Source organism: Grampus griseus (assembly GCF_964374135.1).
Source record: "Grampus griseus genome assembly, chromosome: 11".
NCBI classification, from domain to species: domain Eukaryota; kingdom Metazoa; phylum Chordata; class Mammalia; order Artiodactyla; family Delphinidae; genus Grampus; species Grampus griseus.
This window is the reverse complement of record NC_139005.1, coordinates 95,186,858-95,207,984: the sequence shown is the minus strand read 5'-3', so window position 1 is coordinate 95,207,984 and position 21,127 is coordinate 95,186,858. Positions and strand designations below refer to the sequence as shown.

At 38.9% G+C, this 21,127-nt stretch overlaps 1 protein-coding gene across 1 annotated transcript in view; it reads right to left on the bottom strand.

Annotated features, from left to right (window-relative positions):
- Positions 1 to 21,127, bottom strand: part of EP300 (EP300 lysine acetyltransferase) — a 73,493-nt gene that overhangs the window by 24,837 nt on the left and 27,529 nt on the right. The window contains exons 3-16 of the mRNA XM_082665753.1: positions 19,913 to 20,092; positions 18,419 to 18,680; positions 16,957 to 17,070; positions 15,787 to 16,032; positions 11,536 to 11,629; positions 10,826 to 10,963; positions 8,486 to 8,603; positions 7,649 to 7,823; positions 5,177 to 5,254; positions 4,606 to 4,715; positions 2,832 to 2,969; positions 2,131 to 2,568; positions 532 to 711; positions 166 to 310 (exon numbers count right to left, since the gene is read on the bottom strand). Of these exons, the coding sequence (XP_082521879.1) occupies positions 166 to 310; positions 532 to 711; positions 2,131 to 2,568; positions 2,832 to 2,969; positions 4,606 to 4,715; positions 5,177 to 5,254; positions 7,649 to 7,823; positions 8,486 to 8,603; positions 10,826 to 10,963; positions 11,536 to 11,629; positions 15,787 to 16,032; positions 16,957 to 17,070; positions 18,419 to 18,680; positions 19,913 to 20,092 (2,416 nt within the window). The remainder of the gene's footprint in view (positions 1 to 165; positions 311 to 531; positions 712 to 2,130; positions 2,569 to 2,831; positions 2,970 to 4,605; positions 4,716 to 5,176; positions 5,255 to 7,648; positions 7,824 to 8,485; positions 8,604 to 10,825; positions 10,964 to 11,535; positions 11,630 to 15,786; positions 16,033 to 16,956; positions 17,071 to 18,418; positions 18,681 to 19,912; positions 20,093 to 21,127) is intronic.

The window sequence follows — 21,127 nt, the reverse complement described above, 5'->3', positions numbered from 1 at the left end:
ATTTCTTCTCCAACATTAGCAATAATGAAGAGACCAGGCCAAGGGCTCCAAGCTTAATGAAATCACATTAAAATTCAATTCCAAGGCCCAAGAAATCCAATCTCACTCTACTAAGGTCTTTGGTTTTTACTCTGTCTCCACAAACACAGAGCCTAAGAGACTCACTCTTCTTTTTTGACTGTCCTGGGGCTGGAGATGACTGGGCTGCTGAAGTACTTGGCTGGTCTTCCTCCTCTTTTGTTTCAGTTTTTAATTCAGTGCCTCTCTCTTCTGTTTCTGTAGGTTCCACTTTACAGTCTTCTGCTTTAGTCTAAAAGGCAAGGTAGGAATTTTTGGTTTTCTAAAGACATGTAACTGAGAAGCAATAACATCATTATCTTACTTACTCTCCCCTGTGGATGTAGCTGAAGACCCTTTTTCATATGGAAATCAATAAAATAAGACCTAATTATAGAATACTTTCCTGTAACATGTTTGAGTTCCTAGACAGAGGTCCTAACCAAAAAACAGCAGTAACTGCCCTACTCTCACCTCTGGAATATCCTCTGGCTGAGTATCTGCTGGTTCTGGTGCATCCACTTCCATTTTAGCCTCCATTTTCACTTCCTGTGAAGGCTGCTTCTCAGGAATGGCCTGAGAATTCACTTCCGTGCTACTAGTAGATGGAGGGTTTGATACCTGACCTTCGATGCTTACAGCTGGCTGGGAAAGCTGGGTAGAAAGAGGGGGAAAAACAAAAAGTTTGCCTATTACACACAACAAGATGGCATGATTAACTACCTATCTTTAGGCTAGTGTCATTACACCCACTGATGGTGCTTTCACTTACTCAACCTATTTCGCCCCCTTGAAGTAAATTACACTCAAGAATAGGAGACTGAGGACTTGCAAATATAGGTTGGTTGGTTGCAGATAAAAGAGTAGGCAACTGTTTCTTCAGTAACTCATTCTGTGGCAGTGTGCCTGGGAGGGGTGTTTCAGAAATGACTACCTCAGAGGAGTTCATGTTTATAGAAAAATGGAAAGAGAACAAGGATGACTGGCAATCTTTTCTTTTAAACTTCTCATTAGAAAAGGTTTCAATGTACAGGAAAGTAGAGAGAATATTATGAACTCCCACAATAAGCAGCTGTTTTGAATCATCACACTTTAATGGGATAACTAGCAATCTCTGTTTTTCCCCTAAGTCTTCCAATAAGATATCTCATAATGAGAAATTAGTATTTTCAGAAACTATCCTACATAGAATTAAGTTTCCTTTCTGCATCCTGCTTTTCCTTACATATCAGAAGCTAAGATGAACCAGTCATGGATAAGCAATGTTTTATGAAGTAGCTATAACTCATGGGGATCCTCAGCTTACCAGTATGACAGAGAACTGAAATATTAGTATCAGTGATCAAGTAGAAAGTTTTAGATTGTGACACATAGAGTTCTATTAGTAAGAATGCAAGTATTAAATGTGCATTTGGATCTCTACTATATAGATAACAAGCCTTTCACAAGGAAGCTACCGGTTTGTTTCAGGCCCATAGTTTTCTAATCTCTTACATGATGAATTTTCTAACTTTGGCTAGTACCACAGACACTCATAAATCGATGATTTTGTTCATTTGCTCTTGAGTACATCAGTTCAGACTGTATGAAAAGATTCTTTAAATATCTGTAAAATTCACGTGGGGTATTAAATGTACTGTCGATGCTCTCCCTTTGTCACCTCTCCTTACATGCCTTCGAGCCTCGTAATACAACATGACCATGGTCAACATACGATCTAAACAAAATCTTTTGAGCTCCTCCTATGTTAGGTACGACAGCAAGAAAAAAAGAGAAAGAAGGTCTGTAACTATAAACAGATTCTAGTCTAACTGCGGAGACAACAATAAGAGAAGAAACAACACAGAAGAGAAACAGCACAGAGAATTCCCCGGCGGTCCAGTGATTAGGACTCGGCACTGTCACTGCCGTGTGCCCGGGCCAGGATCCCTGGTTGGGGAACTAAGATCCCACAAACCATGTAATGCGGCCAAAAAAAAAAAAAGGGAGAAAAGAATAAAGAAACAGCACAGAAGCAGTGTAAAACTACAGCACAGCTGACACGATCCTGCTTAAAGCCCCGTCTCTGCTTACTGGAGTTGCCGGCTGCGGAGGCAGCAGTGGCGCCGTCGGGGTGGGCACAGAGGCTGCTGTACTCTGCTGGGACAGAGGCTGCTGCTGCGCCTGGTCAACTGAAGGAGCAGCAGGAAGTGAAGGCTGCACTTGGGGAGGAAGTTGCGTTGGTGGCGGTGTAGGCGTCTGTCTTGGAGGAGGATGTAGAGCCTGGGACTGTGGCCCAGGTGGCATGGCTGGAGGTGTAGGAACAGGGGCTGGAATTGCTGTTGCTGGTGGCTGCTGAGCCCCTATGCTTGGGGGAGTGTGGTGAGGGGTTGGGGTACGACTAGGTACAGGTGAGGGTGAGTTCTGATGCAGAGCTGGTTGAGGGAGAGGGGGACAGTGAATGTGGCTCCCTTGGGACCCAGGAGGCATTATAGGAGAGTTCACAGGGCAGGAAGAACTGGACATTTGTGCCTGTTAAAATGAAAAACATAAGACGCAATTCAGAACAGAATTGAAAATCCAACCAATACAGTATGTAATTAAGTAGACTTAGTAATCCTTTCATGTTCAGAATACCATGTCCATAACTGTTCTTATTAAAAGCTTAATCATCTATTTCCACCCATTATTTGCTGTCACCCTTCTCTGTAAAAACCCAAATTAAGAAGTTCCAGGAATCACGGAAACAAGTTTAAAAAAACAACAACAAAAAAAAACCCATTTGTGAGACATACTTGAGACACTGGTGCTTGACTGCCAGACGGAGCCAAAGGCATATTTGTTACATTCATTCCCTGTGTTGAGAACTGAGTCTGAGGAAGGAACTGGCTCTGGCTGGAAGGCTGCTGCATGCGAGGCCCATAGCCCATAGGCTGTACACACATACAAAAACAAAAACAAAAAAACACAGAGCACCAAATTGCTTTTTTTCAGTTATTCTACTATAGCTGGAATTACCAATTGCTCTGGCTCTGCTATGGGGAGGGTGGGGTAGGAAAGGGAGAAAGTGGTGCTACAACAGCTGACGCTCATGCCAAGATAATGGAGAACAGCCTCACAGCTTACCTAAGCCCACCGTCAAGAAATTGCACAAATGCATCTAGAACGAGGCACATAGGTAACTGCCTATACACTCCGTTTGTTTTATAAGTGAGGAGAGCGAATCACAATTTCATGAGGTCTTTGCTTACGTAGGCGGTATTGTTAAAGCACAAACTATAAGACTCCATAGTGAGTAATTATGGATACCAAAGGCCAAGAACTTCAAAGTCTAAGAAAGGTATTTGTTTCATAGGTTAAAATGAAGAATAAGACCCCTCATTAAATACAGCAGACTGGTGCTAGACAACTCCAAAGAGGCTTAACAATTGATAGTACTAACTAACTCTGAGAGGCAGGGTAAGGGTTGGGGACAATATTGAAAGCTGGATGACAGGTTTAGAATTTGCACAAGGAGCAGTGAGATGCTCAGAGGCCATCTTCTCCACGCTCTAAAATCAGGCAACTGCCCCTCCATCACCCTTGACAGTTTCCTGCCTGGGTAGGTTCTGTGTTTGGGGAAGAGAGGCATTACGGAAGAGAGATGACTGTGTCAAAGTATGCAGACTACTCAACACTGAGACTCCAGGCAGTGGTGACTGGCTGCTCCTACAAGCTTTCTAGTACTGTGACTATATATGAACAGTATTTGGAAGGAAATCTTTCTTTTAGTGTTTATTTTATATAAATTATAATCAAGAAAGTCCTTAACGATACAGGATTCTATAATAAATATACTTTAGACACCTGATTTTCCCACTTAAAGCTGTAAACACCTTTCATGCCATCATATAAATTCTGAAATTATTGCTTATGAAGCATTCCAATTTACAGATGTACTGTAATTTAAACATAATCCCTTACAGTACATTCAGGCTATGGCCTTTTCCTAAAACACAGTACATAACGTAGCATCCTTAATATGCATTTTCTTCAAATTATATCTTTTTTTTTTTTTCGGGACACGGGCCTCTCACTGTTGTGGCCTCTCCCGTTGCAGAGCACAGGCTCCGGACGCGCAGGCTCAGCGGCCATGGCTCACGGGCCTAGCTGCTCCACAGAATGTGGGATCTTCCCGGACCGGGGCACGAACCCGTGTCCCCTGCATCAGCAGGCGGACTCTCAACCACTGCGCCACCAGGGAAGCCCTTCAAATTATATCCTTTTAATATCTCAAGAATTATTTATGTAGGATAAATTTCTAAAAACAACGCATACAGGTAAAAGAGGTAGGTGAAAATTAAAGACTTTAGTATTCTCTGCCTAATTGTGGTATATGGTTTAGTTTTAATTATTTAATCATGTCTATATTAAGGGTAAATACAACAGAATTATAGAAAAAAATCAGTGTTAAGAATTAATTATGTATAGTTAGCTGTTTAAGCAAGTGTGAGAATTTGTTCTCTGAAAGAAAAAAGGATTTTAAAAATGTCAAGTAAAGGCCAAAGATTACTCAGAGGTCAAACTTACCGGGTTGAGAGTTCCAGGTTGAGCTAACTGTCCATGGTGCTGAAGAGGAGAGGTTTGCCGGGGTCCAATAGGGGGCTGGGGCATACTCATCTGGCCAAATTGATTCAAACCTGTGAGTAAGTGTAAAATATTAGATCTGAACACCTTCATGTAATTGGAGAATAAAAGAGTTCTTATTTATGCTTCTATGTCACTGTATCAGGACAAATAAAGGCACCTGCTTCCAACTGTGAATCTCTGTTTAATTCACAGCAGCCACAGAAGGGCACTGTTAATGAATGTATGGTCTCTGAACCAAATTTTACAATCTGGAATAAATTTCATCTTGGCTAGTTGTTTTTAAATGGATGCTTGATCATTTAATGTCTTTTGCCCCTTGACCTGTCAGCCAATCTGCTCTTCACCCTTCCTTCCTCCCTGGGCTCCCACTCTAATAAAAGGCTTTCTGATTTCTCAGGCAGGTAATTATGATAGCTGCTGCTGGCCTGCGGCAGGTGTAATCTTGTAATACACTAGGAACTCTGTTAAAAAAAAGCCATGGTTAAGTACACCGATTTCCCTCATAATTTACCAGGTTGTGGAGTTATCCGAGGCATCATCTGGTTTGGCACACTGCCACGGATCATAGATGGATCAGGTAGAGGGCCATCTAGAATGGAATACAGAAATGGTTAGAAATGCATCTTTTAGGCAGCCATTCCCCTTTAAAAAATAAAGTATAACTTACACAATTCAGTCTGAATATCAAAAAAATAAAGCTATGAAGTAGACAGGAACCTGAAGAAAATGTTATTTCTGGAACACAAGAAAATGCCTCCAAATGGTTTTAGTACATTTCTTTATGAACCAGGGTGCTTTCAGCACTGACAGGACAATAATATAAAAGCTCATATTTAAACAGACTAATACAGCATTTAATATGCTGTTATTTGATCAAGCCTGATTATTTCATTGGTATGAAGAATACCTCTATAGACAATAGCCACAGATTCTATCCAGTGACCAAGTTTGACTGTGTACCCCAATAATGTGTTTTTATGCATACAAGCCCATTGTGAACACTGACTTTAAATAATACATATTACACTGCACTTTATCTCATCACGCAGCTCTTAAAACAAATACAAAAATAGAAATAACTAAGAATGATGAAAATATACATATGTATATACTCTAAATGTATATTAAGGAAACTAGCACCTTTAATATGAAAATAGTTTCCTTGGTTTGCTCACTAATTATGTTTATGGTATCTTCCGTTTTTTTCTTCTTTCTTTAAAGCTTCCAGGTAGGGCTTCTTTGGTGGCGCAGTGGTTGGGAATCCGCCTGCCGACGCAGGCAACACGGGTTCGAGCCCTGGCCTGGGAAGATCCCACATGCTGCGGAGCAACTGAGCCCGTGTGCCACAACTACTGAACCTGCGCTCTAGCGCCCTCGAGCCACAGCTACTGAGCCCGCGTGCCACAACTACTGAAGCCCGTGTGCCTAGAGCCCGTGCTCCACAACAAGAGAAGTCACCGCAATGAGAAGCCTGCACACTGCAATGAGGAGTGGCCCCCGCTCGCTGCAACTAGAGAAAAGCAATGAAGCAGCAACAAAGACCCAACGCAGCCAGAAACAATAAATAATATAATAAATAAATTCATTAAAAAAAAAAGCTACCAGGTAGTATTTGCTTTAGAGACCTTTCTCATTTCATTTTATATTTGCTTCAGTATTCTCTGTAGTACTTTTGATTTTTTGGTTTACAGTTTAAAAACTTTGGATTCTTCTACAGTTAATGCCTGTGTGTGGGGTAAGACAGGGATCTCAGTCTATAAACACATACTTAGGGCTATTCAGTTCCACTGATATTTATCCCTACCCTACTGCACCAGTACCATCCTGTCTTTATTTTAACGTAACACTACAGTTTAACATCTGATAAACTTTTAACTTGGCTCAAATTTCTGAAGAATTCAAGTAAATTCAACCACACCCAAGTATCTCCAATTTGTCTACTTGTCTCTGTATCTTAGTTACTGCCCTAGTTCAAACCATTAGCACTGAGGCAGTGTCCACAACTCTAGTCTTGACTTTGTTTCTGAACAACTGTTCTCGTACCTACTCAAAAAATACCTGCATTTTCCCTTGCTAGTGGGGCCTCTGTGTATGCTGTTCCCTCTGCCAGAAATGCTATTCTCAATTCTTTTCACATCGTGGCTCAATGAGAAAATATATCTAGCACAACACTGCAGTTAACAAATGAGGCTGCTAAAAGTTCTCCATCTGACTACTTCAAGGCCTGTGGGGGGTGAATTTCTCAGCCCACTTATAATCCACTAATGGCCTAAGAGTTGGTACCTGCTGGCTCATTTGGCACTATCTATAGGTAGCCAGCTTTCCCTGACTCAAGAAACATAGGTTTTCCCTATCATAGCCTTTCACACATCATTTAAGTAGCCTGTATTTTTCCTCACCGTTGTGTACCCACACCATATTTCACTGCTTGGAACCTAGTAATGAGTCAATAAATGAATAATGGAATGCATGATCATCCTGGCTATCCAGTTAATTCATTAGGTCAAGAAGGCTGAAACTGTCAAGATGAATTTCAAATGCTGCTTCTAAAAAATAAACAGTTCTTAGACTTTGAACATATTGGGTCAGGAAGAAAGTGTGACAACGTAAGTAACATATTGTTTAGGATGTATCAAAGCCAGTAAGGCATTTGAACCTGCTCAGTCTACATCTATTGGCTGGCTGCCTACCATATGCAAATCAGTGAAAACCTGTGGACTATCACTTCCTAGGTGTCACTATGACAGCATAATATCTTTGGCACTAAAAATGATGCCATATTGTCAAGTCATGTCCAGAAATTTCAATATACTGTTCAGCCTACTGTTTTTACTAGAGAATGAATTATTTTCTTTGAAAAGGCAAAAAAGAGTCATTTGAAAGCTCAAGAATAGTTACACAAGCTAATGCAAATTAGTGAATTTGGTTAGGTACCGTTTTATTTCAGTTTATCCCCAAAACAAATATAATAAAAAGCACTTACTAGAAGTCATTCCTGGTTGTGGCTGCCCCATGTTAGGCCCTGGGTTCATGGAAACTGGCACCATGCTTGCAGCACTTGGTAGCATGTTCTGTTTTTGTAGTCTAGTCCTTCGTTTTTCTTCCAGTTCTTTCTGGATCTTATAGATCTTCTCAGCTAGCAGGTGGTAGTATTCCGCCTTTTTGAATTTTGAAAATAGAGATGAGGAAAAAAGGGGGACTACCATCAGGTAACAAAAAATGAACTAAGAACAGACATTAGCTTCATTTAAAAAGGTAGGCAGAAATGAAAACGGAGAAGAGTAAATCTAATCTACTTTCCTACAACATTAAAAATATGAGCTCATGTTTGGAATGATCATATGAATAGCTGCTATATAATGAACCTACATAGTAAAGCATGACTTTTCAAAGTAGGTTTACAATTTACAGCATGTGGGAAGAATATGCTACATTTTGAAAAAGTGCCAATTTAGGGAGGAAGGTTCAACTGATACAGAAATACTACTTGAGATGAAAATACTAAGCAGCTGATTCACCATATTCTAGTGAAAATAGCACAGAGCTGGTAACAGCTCAACCACTTTTTAGCTGACAGAAGGACAACCCAGATAAAGTGCCACATGAGTGCACTGTATTATTAAGAGGAAAAATGTAAGATTCTTGACGTACACTTTAAGAAAACTGCTTTGTTATCGTGACTCCACAGTGAGAGTAAGACAGGATGGCTAAAGGGTGTCCTCTAAAGTATAGTATTCCGTGTATGTGCAACTAAGAGGAATAAACTAAACAGCCAGAAGAGGTCCACTTTTGCCTTGAGTAGAAAAAAACAGACGCTCACTCGATTGTTCGCAGATTCATACATGTCCCCTTCCACTTTCCGGGCATATGCAACCAGGTTTTCCATCCGTCTGTCTTTTAAAGCAGCAGGATCCGGAGTAGGAAATATGGCTTGAACACTAGGAATAGAAAATCCTTCTACTATTATATCATGTCAGCATTTTTTTACTCACCATATAAGTACACAGTATTTTAAATGTCTTCCTGATTAGTATTTACTCATTTTCATACAACGAACACTTTAGGTAAAATTTTAAAATGAGGTATGAGATGTCTTCAAATATAAATTACTGACCAAAATGAAAGTGTCTCTCTGTGGTAATGAAAGGGTTTTCCTGATCAGAATTAAGAAATGACTCCATAAAAATACTTTCTGGTCCCAGTCACTCTAACGTAGAGCAAGAAACTTATACTGTGGGACCTCCCTGGTGGTACAGTGGTTAAGAATCCGCCTGCCAATGCAGGGGACCCGGTTTTGAGCCCTGGTCCGGGAAGATCCCACATGCTGCGGAGCAACTAAGCCCGTGCGCCACAACTACTGAGCCTGCACTCTAGAGCCCGTGAGCCACAACTACTGAGCCCACGTGCCGCAGCTACTGAAGTCCGTGTGCCTAGAGCCCGTGCTCCATAACAAGAGAAGCCACTGCAATGATAAGTCCATGCGCCTCAATGAAGAGTAGCCCCCACTCGCTGCAACCAGAGAAAGCCCGTGCACAGCAATGAAGACCCAACACAGCCAAAAATAAATAAATAAACAAATAAAATTAAAAAAAAAAAACTTATACTGTGCTATTTGCATAAAGGAAGTGAGAAAACCTGACCTTTGCCAAAGTACCAACAGCCTTAAGATCCTTCTACTCTCTTTATTCAGCTTAGTAAAATAAAACTGAATAATCTCTACAAAATCTTAAATGATCAAAAACTTGAAGTGAAGGGAACAAAAATGCATAATAATTCTGCTAAATTCAATGTCTTTTGCTCTCTAGCAATTCCCTGCAAAATGCTTGGCACTAACTTTCCTGAAGGTTGACAAAATGTGATGTCAGCTACTAATTTTATCATCTGGACATCTCATGTTCAGTTGTGTATTATACCTGAAATAACCAAGTGGAGAAGAAATAAATGGAAAACCCGAATTAGTAAAAAATTTGCAAGCACATAATAAACATTTAACATCAAGTCAGATGATCAATCCTAAATAATCTATTGTGATCACAAGATAAGTTTGTTTTGGTTATTCCTTATTAATTCAGTATTAAAATCTCAGAGTTTTCTCCTTGTGTCAAATTCCATTATTGATGCTATCATTTGAGAACTCCTAAATGAAGCTCAAGTTGAATTAGTAGGCCAATGTAACATAAAAATAAGAAGATAAAAGACAGACCACATGGTTCTAAGCCAATACAAAATTGGATGAATTGAAGGAGATCCCTCTATTAAGTGTAAGGGAAATGAAAAAAGACTGATTCTTCCAAGAAAAAAAAAAATGCTGCATTTTGTTTGAAGTATAAGCTCTCTAATCAGTAAGGGCAGAGCTCTATCTTTAGGATACTGGGCACATTACATTTTACCACTCTATAAGCCTTCCCCCTCTTTCATCCAACAAGACAGTGCTTGTGAGGCAGTGTGCCTGGCATACATAAACTTCACACCAAACAGTGCAGGGGTATTTCACATACTACTACAATGTGCACATTTGGAGGACCAGAAGACCACAGAGAGACCACCCAAACAGATTCAATTTGTCAAGATAATAAAAGCTTTACCAAGGATAACAACAGAAGACAGTGTTGCCTCTACCATTCTAATGATCTAAGACCTAGATTTTCTTTTAAAATATGAGTTTTGTTAAGATAGCATTAAATGAATAATTTTTTTTTTTTTTTTTTTTTGCGGTACGCGGGCCTCTCACTGTTGTGGCCTCTCCCATTGCAGAGCACAGGCTCCGGACGCGCAGGCTCAGCGGCCATGGCTCACGGGCCCAGCCGCTCTGCAGCATGTGGGATCCTCCCGCACTGGGGCTCAAATCCGTGTCCCCTGCATCGGCAGGCAGACTCTCAACCACCTAAGCCCTAAATGAATAACTTTTAACTAATATATATTGATTACTGTTGCTAGGCGGAATCATTCACACACCATTAAAGGCTGAAAAACTCCTAACAAATGATGGTGAAAATGTTGAGAAGCAGAGAATAGGAAGCAGGAAAGCCATAGAAGTAGCAGCAGCAGCAGCCAGGCTATAGAAAAATCAGTAATATTTCTCTTGTGTTTAAGTGCCTGGCAGATTGGTAGCATGTTGACCTGGTAACTCCTTATGAATAAGACAAGCCGACAATCTTACAGTTTGTGAACAAGATGATTTCGAAGATCCTGAGTAATATCTTCATGCCATTGTTTCCGAATTCCAGTACTGGATGGTTGAGCTGCTGTTGGCATAGGACCCAGGGAGGCCACACTGGCATTTTCACTCATCATTGGGCTTTTAAAAGGAGTGAAATAGTTTTAGTGAAGAAGGGTAGGAGAAGGAGGATCTCATTTAAGTAGAGCTGACAGTGATGACTGCAATAGGACCAATACACTATGACAAGTCTATTTACACATAAAGAAGTCTGGGGGAAATGGTGTGTATGTATTTGTACTTGTGTGAGGGAAAAGAGTTAAACCCACAACATTTCTTTGTGTGAAGGGGTAGATGATGTCTTGTGTTTAAAAGACTAAGTCTTGTGTTATAAGACTAAGTTGTCACTTTGACACAGCTTATCCCAGGGAATCCACTGGGCAATGGATTAATTGTTAACACTGGGATAGAGCAAACTCGTTTTTTAAGCAGCTGCATTTGGAACTTTCTACTGTATGTGGGAAGGTGTCAGTTACCCCAAATAATTGATACAATTTCTAAAGAGGTTATAGAGAGCCTAAAGAATAAACTCAAACATATTATTTGTCTTCATTCATCAAGGATATCTTCAAATCAAGCAAACTAAAAAAACTCAAGGAATTCTAACAAGTGTCTGAAATCTGACAAAGGGCACAACCCAAGATAAAACTTACTTTTGAGAATTTATGGCTGAATGCAACATCGAGTCAGAAAGAAGATTCGACGTTTGAACCCCTACACCTCCATTTACTCCCATAGGACTAGCACCTAGGTCAAAACAAAAAGCAAGACAGAGTATTTTAAATACCAGCAACAATAAAAACGACAAAAACGGATGAAGAGAAAGGAAAAGCTATGAAAGTACTAGAAGAAAATATCACAGAAATTTTTATCCTTTTAAAGTAAGACCCAAAACAGAAGTCTTAAGGACATTTAGAAATTTGAGTAATAAGTAAAATAATCACCATAGACAAAGTCAAGAGACAGAAGACAAATCGGGGGAAAAAATGCTAGCATTGTATATAATAAACAATCATTTGCGATATAATTAGCAACACATATATAAAGGCTAATACACAAAGTACCTTTACAACCCAGTGAGAAAAAGATGAAGAATCCAAGAGGAAAGGAATAGGCAATTTACATAAAAAAGAAATACAACAGCTTTAAAAGTATGCAAGTATGTTCAACTGCATTTAAAGTAAAACTTAAAGTAATATATTTTTCATGTACGAAAATATGAAAACTTTTTTTTTTTCTTTTGGCTGTGCGGCTTGAGGGATCTTACTGGCTTATGCGATCTTAGTTACCCAACCAGGGATCGAAACTGTGCCCCCTGCAGTGGAAGCCTGGAGTCCTAACCACTGGACGGCCAGGGAATTCCTGTGAAAACTTTTTTATAAAGTCTGAGAATACCAAGTGTTGAGAAAGGTTTGGGAAAAGAAGCATTTTCAATAAAAATTCACAGATGTGTAAACTGACCCACTCTTGGGAGAGCTATCTGGTAACTGCTAAACAAATGAAAAAATGCGTGCATATATTCATTGACTTAGGATTTCCACTTGATATTGTCTTACAGTTATATATGTATGGACAGACATAAGAGTAATGATGTTAAAAGGAGCTAAAAAACTAGAACCAAAATTGTTTAGGGAACTGAATTAATATATGCAGGTGCTTTCATAAGCACAATCTATGTAAGGACATGTATGATGACCCCTAGGGAGGGGAATGAAAAACAGTGTTTGGGTTAAACATTTTTAATTGAATACTCCTTCAAATTGGCTTGAATAGCTGCTCTATGTACACATATTAACTTTTTTGATTAATGATTTTAATGAATATTATTTCTTTAAAAACAAAAAAACAAACAATATTTACACTAAACCAGATTTTCGTGTGGTTAAAAATTTTTCTGATATACAATTTTATTAATATACCCTCCAAGATATTAAAAAAAAGAAAAAACTTCCGTAAAATGAAAATAATTGACTAGATTTCTAGACAATGGCTAATAAAAATCCTGTTGCCTTCTTTCATCATGCTTCCCAAATGCTTAGGCAGAACTCTGCTTCTGACATCATCAAGGCAGGCTCTAAAATGTAGTTGCTGGTAGTGGTCTACTTGTCACTATAAACACTCCACGTGTGAATACTCATTTTTAGAAAAATTACGTACCCTTAACACAGATTTGTTTTACTGGTCGTAAGAATATGAAGGTAAAAGAAAAAGTGATTACACTATGTATCAATTTGCTTATCTTACTGCCTTCTGATGGCACATGAAAACACAGCCAAACATTCCCTCTGAAGTATCCGGGTCCATTACTGCAAGTAATGGCTCCATAATAACTTGAGAAGGATACCCTTATATAGGTTCGCATTCAAGACCCTAAGAGTGAGCATTCACTTGAGAATACAAAAATGTAGGAAGAAAGACACTACTGGCACTGAGAGAATAAGTCAGAAAGAAAATGAACAAAAAAAGAATTCAAGGCACCTAATATTCAGTGAGTGTGTGTGTGTGTGTGTATATTTTAAAGCCCTAGGGGGAATCCTAAGCCATAGGAGAATACGTATTTTTTCTAAGCCCTAACACAATCTTTACAGAATAAGTGAATTCAATAGAAACCAGAAGATTAAGAATGTGGTCAAATATGGTCATGGAAGGCTTACAGTAAAAAGCTCTAATATGGAGTTCTGGAGTGGATTCCCTCTTGCCCTCCCTGTTACAGAGTCTCTATAACCTGATACACGTAGTAGAGATCTTGTTATTTTGCCTATTTAGTCACTTACCTGCCCATCCAAACTAGAGATGTTTCAAAAGTAGGGATCATGCCCCCTTTAGTATGTTTTTTTCAGCACACAGCACATCTAAGTGAATGCTGTTTTTATTCAAATGCCCTTGTCACTCACAGGTACGTAAAATTTATAACTCTGAGAATGTCCCTGCATTACAGGACTTTGGTATAAAAGGAAAAATTACTTCAAAGGAGGCCTTTGACTATCTGGCTTGTGCCTGAAGAAAAGAAACCATGATGACATTTTATGTTTGTTTTACACCAGTTTTCAAGATGGGCTCTGACACAACAAAGAAATATCTGAGGTATTCTAAAAGTACTGGCTCACAATGATGATTATTATCAAAAAGGCACCGTTAACTCAATAACAAGAAATGGAAAAACCTGATTAATCTTAATCCTAAAACATTTTTTAAAAAGACACTGAGAAAGGGGAAAAAAGAAATCCAAGAAGCTAGTTAACTTTCAAATAATCTTGTGGGTATATATAAATGTACATGCAAATACACAGATGATACAAGAGAAGATGACAAGAACTAAACTGGTAATTATACACAGAAACTTGAAAAAGTAATGGGAAACAACCAATTACAAAAATGAAAATCTAGGCCAGGGGTAGACAGCTGCATTGGGTCAAGATCCTAAAGCTCAAGGAAGATGCACTCTACATAACTTTGAAAGAGAGAGGAAAAAAGCAATCATAAGTTGGGGGGGGGGAGGAGGGGGGGAGGGGAGGAGGGGGAGGGAGGGGAGGAGGGGGAGGGAGGGGAGGAGGGGGAGGGGGAGGGGGAGGGAGGGGGAGGGAGGGGAGGGGAGGGGGGAGGGAGGGGAGGGGAGGGGGAGGGGAGGAGGGAGGGGAGGGGAGGGGAGGGGGAGGGAGAGAAGGAGATGGAAAAGGGGGGGGAATGAAGTCCTCAGATCTCTCTTTTAATAAATAAGAGCTTGAAAACAAGCCTGAAAAGGCAGGAATGCTCTTCATTCCGGTTTCTAGTCCAGTTTTTAAAACTCCTTTCTCAATAACTGTTTAACAAGTTAGCATTGCTTGTTATGAAATAGTGTACATTTCCTTAAGTTAAAAATAAAAATCAGTAAGATTTACATTCTTACAAGAGTAGCGTGCCCAATTTTCTCATTTAGAATCAAACAGTTTGCAGAAACTAAAGCCTACTGCACTTACTAATAGAGGGATGAAAATGGGTTTCAAAGGAAAAAGCATGGTAGATTATTCCAAATTAGACAGTTGTCTAATTACAGAAGAACTTCATCATCAAGAACAATTTTAGAATAAGAGGCAAATAATTAAAAGTTATGGGCTTACCTGTGCTGGGCATTTAACAATTTATATAAAATTGCTTAGATGTTCAACTGCCTGACAGTAAATGGATAGTCATAGGGCAAATCTCCTTTATTTTACCATACAATTAGAGAATAAAAACTACCCCCAAATCAGGATATTAAAACACTGCTCACACTTCCCTTCCCTCTCAGTTTTATTATAGGAAGAGGTTAGGAGAACAAGTGTATTTGATAAACTATTTCAAAGGCAAACGACTACTGCTGCCAGATATGCAGAAATCTATATTAACAATAACCAAACATTTCAAATCAAAAGAATACTACCAAAAGAATACTTCGAGCCAAAACAGTTTCTTTGTGGCATTTAAAATATCAAAAAATTTGGAAACTTAAATGTCCACCTGTAACACACTGTTCTATGCGACAAAATACTATACAAGTATTAAAAAGGATACATTAGGCATGGAAATGGAAAGATGTCCACATTGTGTAAAGAAATAAGTCTGTTATAACACATGGGATCCCACTTCTAGAAATATAAACTAATATATGTATAACAGGATTAAGAAGGATATAAACCAATAGCAGTTGCCTCTGGTATGTGGATTACAAGGGGATTTCTACACTATAATCTTTTAAAAGTTACTTCAAAAAATTAATCATGTAATAAAAAAAGTAAGAGAGGGAGACATGGAGAGAAAGAGAGACAATAAAAGAGATAGACACACACACAGAGACTAAAATAAACAAAGAAGTTAACCTTGCATATTACATGGTATTTACACACACAACTGGTATCACATCTGTCACTAGGAGGACACAGACTTACTCATGTTGCTCATGGGCCGCATCCCCTGGGGAGACTGTCCAGATTGCTGGTTCTGCTGGTTCTTTGCTTGCACCTGGGGCTGTGTTGGCATCTGATTTACTTGATAGGGTAGTCCAAGGGCTGCATAAGCCCTTTCTATAGAGCTGGGATCAATCTGACTAACAGTGCTTAGGCTGGGAGTAGACTGTTGACCCACCCCTAGAGAGCTAGTATTTCCAAGTCCAACTGGTGCTCCAGTCAGAATTGCTAGAGAAAACAAAAGAAACAGTATTACAACATTAAAGATGGTGAGAAAGAAAACACTAGGATGTCTGAGTGAATTTTAAACACAAAATTATTGTTACGTGATTATGAAATACACACATCTTGTTTCCCATTATTTCCTTGAAAAAATTTCTAGATGCAGAACTGATTGGTCAAAGGGGATCATTGGCATGAAAAGCTTTTGATCCAAAATACCCAAAAGCCTTCCCACAGGCTGTATCAATATTCCCATCAGAGTGTATGAAATGCCTCAGAGCCACACAAAAGCCAACACCAGGTAGCATCATTTCTATCAATGTGACAGGAGAGAAATGGTACTTTATTTCATTCCTTAATTTAACAGGGAACTTTTTGGTATTTCCTCCCTCTAGTGAACTATTTCCTAGTCCCAATTCTCTACTGGGCTATTTATGATTTCTTCATTAATTTATGGAATTTAATTACTTTTTAAAAACATGCTATATATACAGTTCCAAATTTATCTTTCAATCCTAAATGCTAAATGTTTTGTTTCTAAAGGAGGTGTGGTGGCTGCACTTTCTACTTTTGACTTGTCTTTCCTCTAAGAAAAGCTCATCACCCCAGGCTTCTAAAAATAATCTCAAACTTTCTTCTTTCTTTTTACATTAATTTCAAATTATCTAAATATTTATATCACAGGTATAAAAGAGTAACTTGCCCAATGTCAAAGCAATGATCTTTCTGGATCTTATTTTAGGTAATAAGTACTTCCATTCTAACCTTATTAATATGAAGTTAGTGGTAAGTGGAAATAATCTAGTGTGATAGCACTAGGCAGTCACAGGAACTTCACACAATCAAGAGGTACTCTACCATCTCACCAAGTTGTGCTGGTGAGTCTAAGAATACTTTTGATATAAAGCTTCAAAAGATTTAGTCACTTACACTGTTGATTTCTCTTATCTCCAGCATTTTTAAGGGGTAGACACACAGGACAATCATGCCTTGTACAATTCTTCCAGTGTGAAATGATTTGTCGAGAAGATGCACAGTGTGCCACTAAAAAGAAGAAAAATGATTATTTTTTCAAACGCAGGTTATATTTTTATATTACTGTTAGCTAACTTATCGATCACATAATGAGTGCTACAAATGCTATTAACTCATTGCATATTCATAACACCTCTATAGGGTAGTTATTAATCCTCCCACTTTATAGTTGAGAAAACAGGCAAAAACTGGTTAAGTAATGTGTACAAAGTCACAGAGCACCCAAAGTGGGATTCAAACTCAAGTGGTCTGGCTTCCAGAGCCTCTATTTTTCACCACAAAGCTGTGCAATCTACTTTACATTATAAAAACCTGGGGACTTCCCTGGTGGCGCAGTGGTTAAGAATCCGCCTGCCATACAGGGGTCATGGGTTCGATCCCTGGTCCGGGAAGATCCCACATGCTGCAGAGCAACAAAGCCCGTGCGCCACAACTACTGAGCCTGTGCTCTAGAGCCCGTGAGCCACAACTACTGAAGCCCACGCGCCTAGAGCCTGTGCTCCGCAACAAGAGAAGCCACTGCAATGTGCCTGCGTGCCACAACAAAGAGTAGCCCCCACCTACCACAACTAGAGAAAGCCCCTGTGCAGCAACAAAGACCCGAGACAGCCAAAAATAAATAAATTAAATAAATTAAAAAAAAACCCTATAAAAACAGATTTCTCTTAAAAAAAAGAAATGGTACAAATTAACTTATTTACAAAACAGAAATAGAGTTACAGGTGTAAAAAACAAACTTATGGTTCCCACGAGGGAAAGGGAGGGGGGGATAAACTGGGAAATTGGGATCGACATATACACACTACTATATATAAAATAGATAACTAATAAGGACCTAGTATATAGCACAGGGAACTCGACTCAATATTCTGTAATGATCTGTATGCGAAAAGAATCTAAAGAAGAGTGGATATATGTGTATGTTTAACTGATTCACTTTGCTGTACAGCAGAAACTAACACAACATTGTAAATCAACTATACTCCAATAAAAAATTAAAAAAAAAACAACACACAGATTTCTAATGACTCTATAAACATACAAATTGTACTAAGTTGGGTAACATTCTTTTAGTATTGGCCTACATGATAGTTAGCAAACCCTCAATAATATTTAAAGCTATGCTGGGGCAAATAAAAGTCAGTATCACCCCAAAAGGGAAGAATCTAAAACTTCCTCTCCTACCACATCTCTAGATACTCATTCACAAAATGATTCTGAATTTTATCATAATTAAATACAGAGTAAGGCATTATCAGTAAGGAGTCTCAAAAGAGAAGAGAGAAAATGTGATCAGCTCTAACTGTAAAAAAAAAATATTAATTGCTGAGCACAAAAACCTTTTGAGCCCACTCACCTTGGCAGGACTTGCCTGACTGGCAGTGTGTCATGTGGTTAAGGACGTTCTTCATTGTACGACAGTGGGGAAGGTTGCACTGCCTCACTTCCCCATTGGCCTGCTCTCGCCGCTGGCACTTGTGAGCGTGCAAAAGGAGAACAAGCTGCTGCTGGATGAGCTTGCGCTTCTCTGGATCAGCTGTGTGTGCTCCAGAACCCATCCCTTGGGCCACCGGAGTCACCAGGCCTGGCTGCTGGACCTGCGGGGTCTGCTGCTGGCCCTAAGGGATAAAACAATAAAGATGCATTTGATGTTAGGTGTCATAGTTTGCTACCTCCTTAATAAATACGGACTTGGAGATTTTCAATGAAAACCTTTAAGGACAGTCTACCATGTACCAGACCCAATTTTTTGACACAGGGGATTCTACGATAAATGATGACTTCTACCAACAAGAAGCTCAATTTAACAAGAAAACAAATTGCTATATTAGCAAGCAATATAATCAAAGTATGTATAACATACAGAGAGCAAAAGAAAGAGAAGGACAACTGTAAAACAACTATACTCCAATAAAAATTTTTTTAAAATGTGTATTTGTATTTGGTTGCTCTGAAGCAACTCTTCTGAAAACAGAAAGAGAAGGACATGGTAAACTCCAGTGCGAGGGGGGGAAAGGAAGGGATCTGTTGTGAAGAGCGTGTTCAAGTTAGGTTTTGAAGAATAGTGAAGAGCTTCTTGGGAGAGCTGGCAGGGGCCTTTCAGGTGGGTGAAAAATTAGTTTCTGTAAACCCTGGAAGAAATTTGGTTTTTCCTAATAAAAAAGTAAACATTTCTGGAGGCAGAAATGACATGTTTTGTTCATCTTTGTCTCCAGTACTTAGTGAAGTATCTGAAATATAGGCATTCAATGACTATGGGACACAAAGCAAAAAACCTAAAACATCTGAAAAGGAAATAAAATTCCTATAGGACAATTTTTTCCAAAGATGGACATGGACTACCTGACACATTTACAAATGGAGATAGTTTTACTTTAGAAAAATAGCAACGTTAGAAGCTTTGGAGATTTTACCATAACAAAAATCACTGTTAAAAACAATCTGTAACTTTGAAAGGGAAGTTACTTCTGTGTTATAGCATCAGATACAAATCAGTAGATGTGGTGATTGAGAGTTGGAATCCTTTTTCAGAGTCCTTCCCAAGAGGAAAAAGGTTCCACTTTTGTATCCTACAAAAAGAATTGCTCACAAGGAGAAGCTGCATATGGCAGGACCCCAAAACTTTCAGTGTAGCAGCCCCATTTGCTCCTATTTGGACAGCATCCTTACTGGTCAATACTGCAAGTAAAAAAACACCAGGTGAAATGGAAGGAAGGCACAAGCTTCCTCAATCACAGGGGCCATCCATTACATCCTAGTGTGTATAGTATAATAGAAGACATAAGAGGTTTAACACAATTCTGTTAAAGTGTCAGATGGAAGACAAATTTGTAAACAGATTACTACCCACCATGTTGGGCATTCCTCCACCAGGAGGAACTGCCTTTTTGTCCATTGCAAATGGAGATAAGCTATTTGGTAGTACAGACTTTGTCGGAATCTGTAGACCAAGGCCACTGGCTCCAATCTGCTGTCCAGAATTCTGAGTATATGGTGAACCGTAAGGATTAGGGTTGTTCATCATTCCCATCTAAGAACAAGAAACAGAAGAGAAATTAAATCTTATTCCCCACACTAATAGGAAATTACTATTTCCTTTCCTTTTCCACTTCCTAATTTACAAAGACAATTTTAAAAGAAACTCTCTGTATACATAAACAGACTATAATCTAGGGGCCTGAGGTACAGTAAATTTAGAGCTGTTTGCTGTAAATATGCGATAAACGTTTTAGAAAAATGTATAAGCGTCTTCATTTAGCTATATCTACTAAGCAGGCTCTGCCATTCATCTCCACTTTTAATGCACTAAATAACTTTCATTTAAGGTGCAAACTATAACTTAATAAATTCAATTCAACTCAATAAACCATCTAATCCTTAAATATATTAGAGAACTTGATATATCAAAATGCTTATTCCAGCATTGTTTATATAAAAGGTAGAAGATTGGTAGCCTGGGGGGATATGTACTTTTTTACTTAGGGACAGGATTGAACAGTGATTTTAAAACTTTTTCAATCTGAATCCTTTAGGTATAGCATGCAAACTTCAAAGTCTGCACCATTTCTTGCTGTCTTACACCTAGCTGCTTTATTAAATTGCCTTCTTGGCTCTTAAAGTAATCTGAGTGTATGTGCAATCCCTATGTACTTTAAAAAGTAAGTTTCGGGAATTCCCTGGCAGTCCAGTGATTAGGACTCCACATTCCCAATGCAAGGGGGCACAGGTTCGATCCTTGGTCGTGGAACTAAGATCCCACATGCTGTGCAGTATGGCCAAAAAGAAAAAAGAAAAAAAAGTAAGTTTTTTCCTGTGTTTATGTAAGTCCACGTGGAACCATCATACTGTATAATGATTAACTTGAACAGAGCATTAATTATTCAAAAACCAAATGTTTTACTGATAACAATGATGCAACTTACAATTCTATCCTTCCACATAAGACCCCACTGTAAGTCAATCATCACCTACTAGGCAAGCACTCAGAATGAAAACTAATGACACTACAGCTACTGTCCAATTAAAAGGAGTCATACTAGATTTCTATATCCTTCTCAGAGAGATC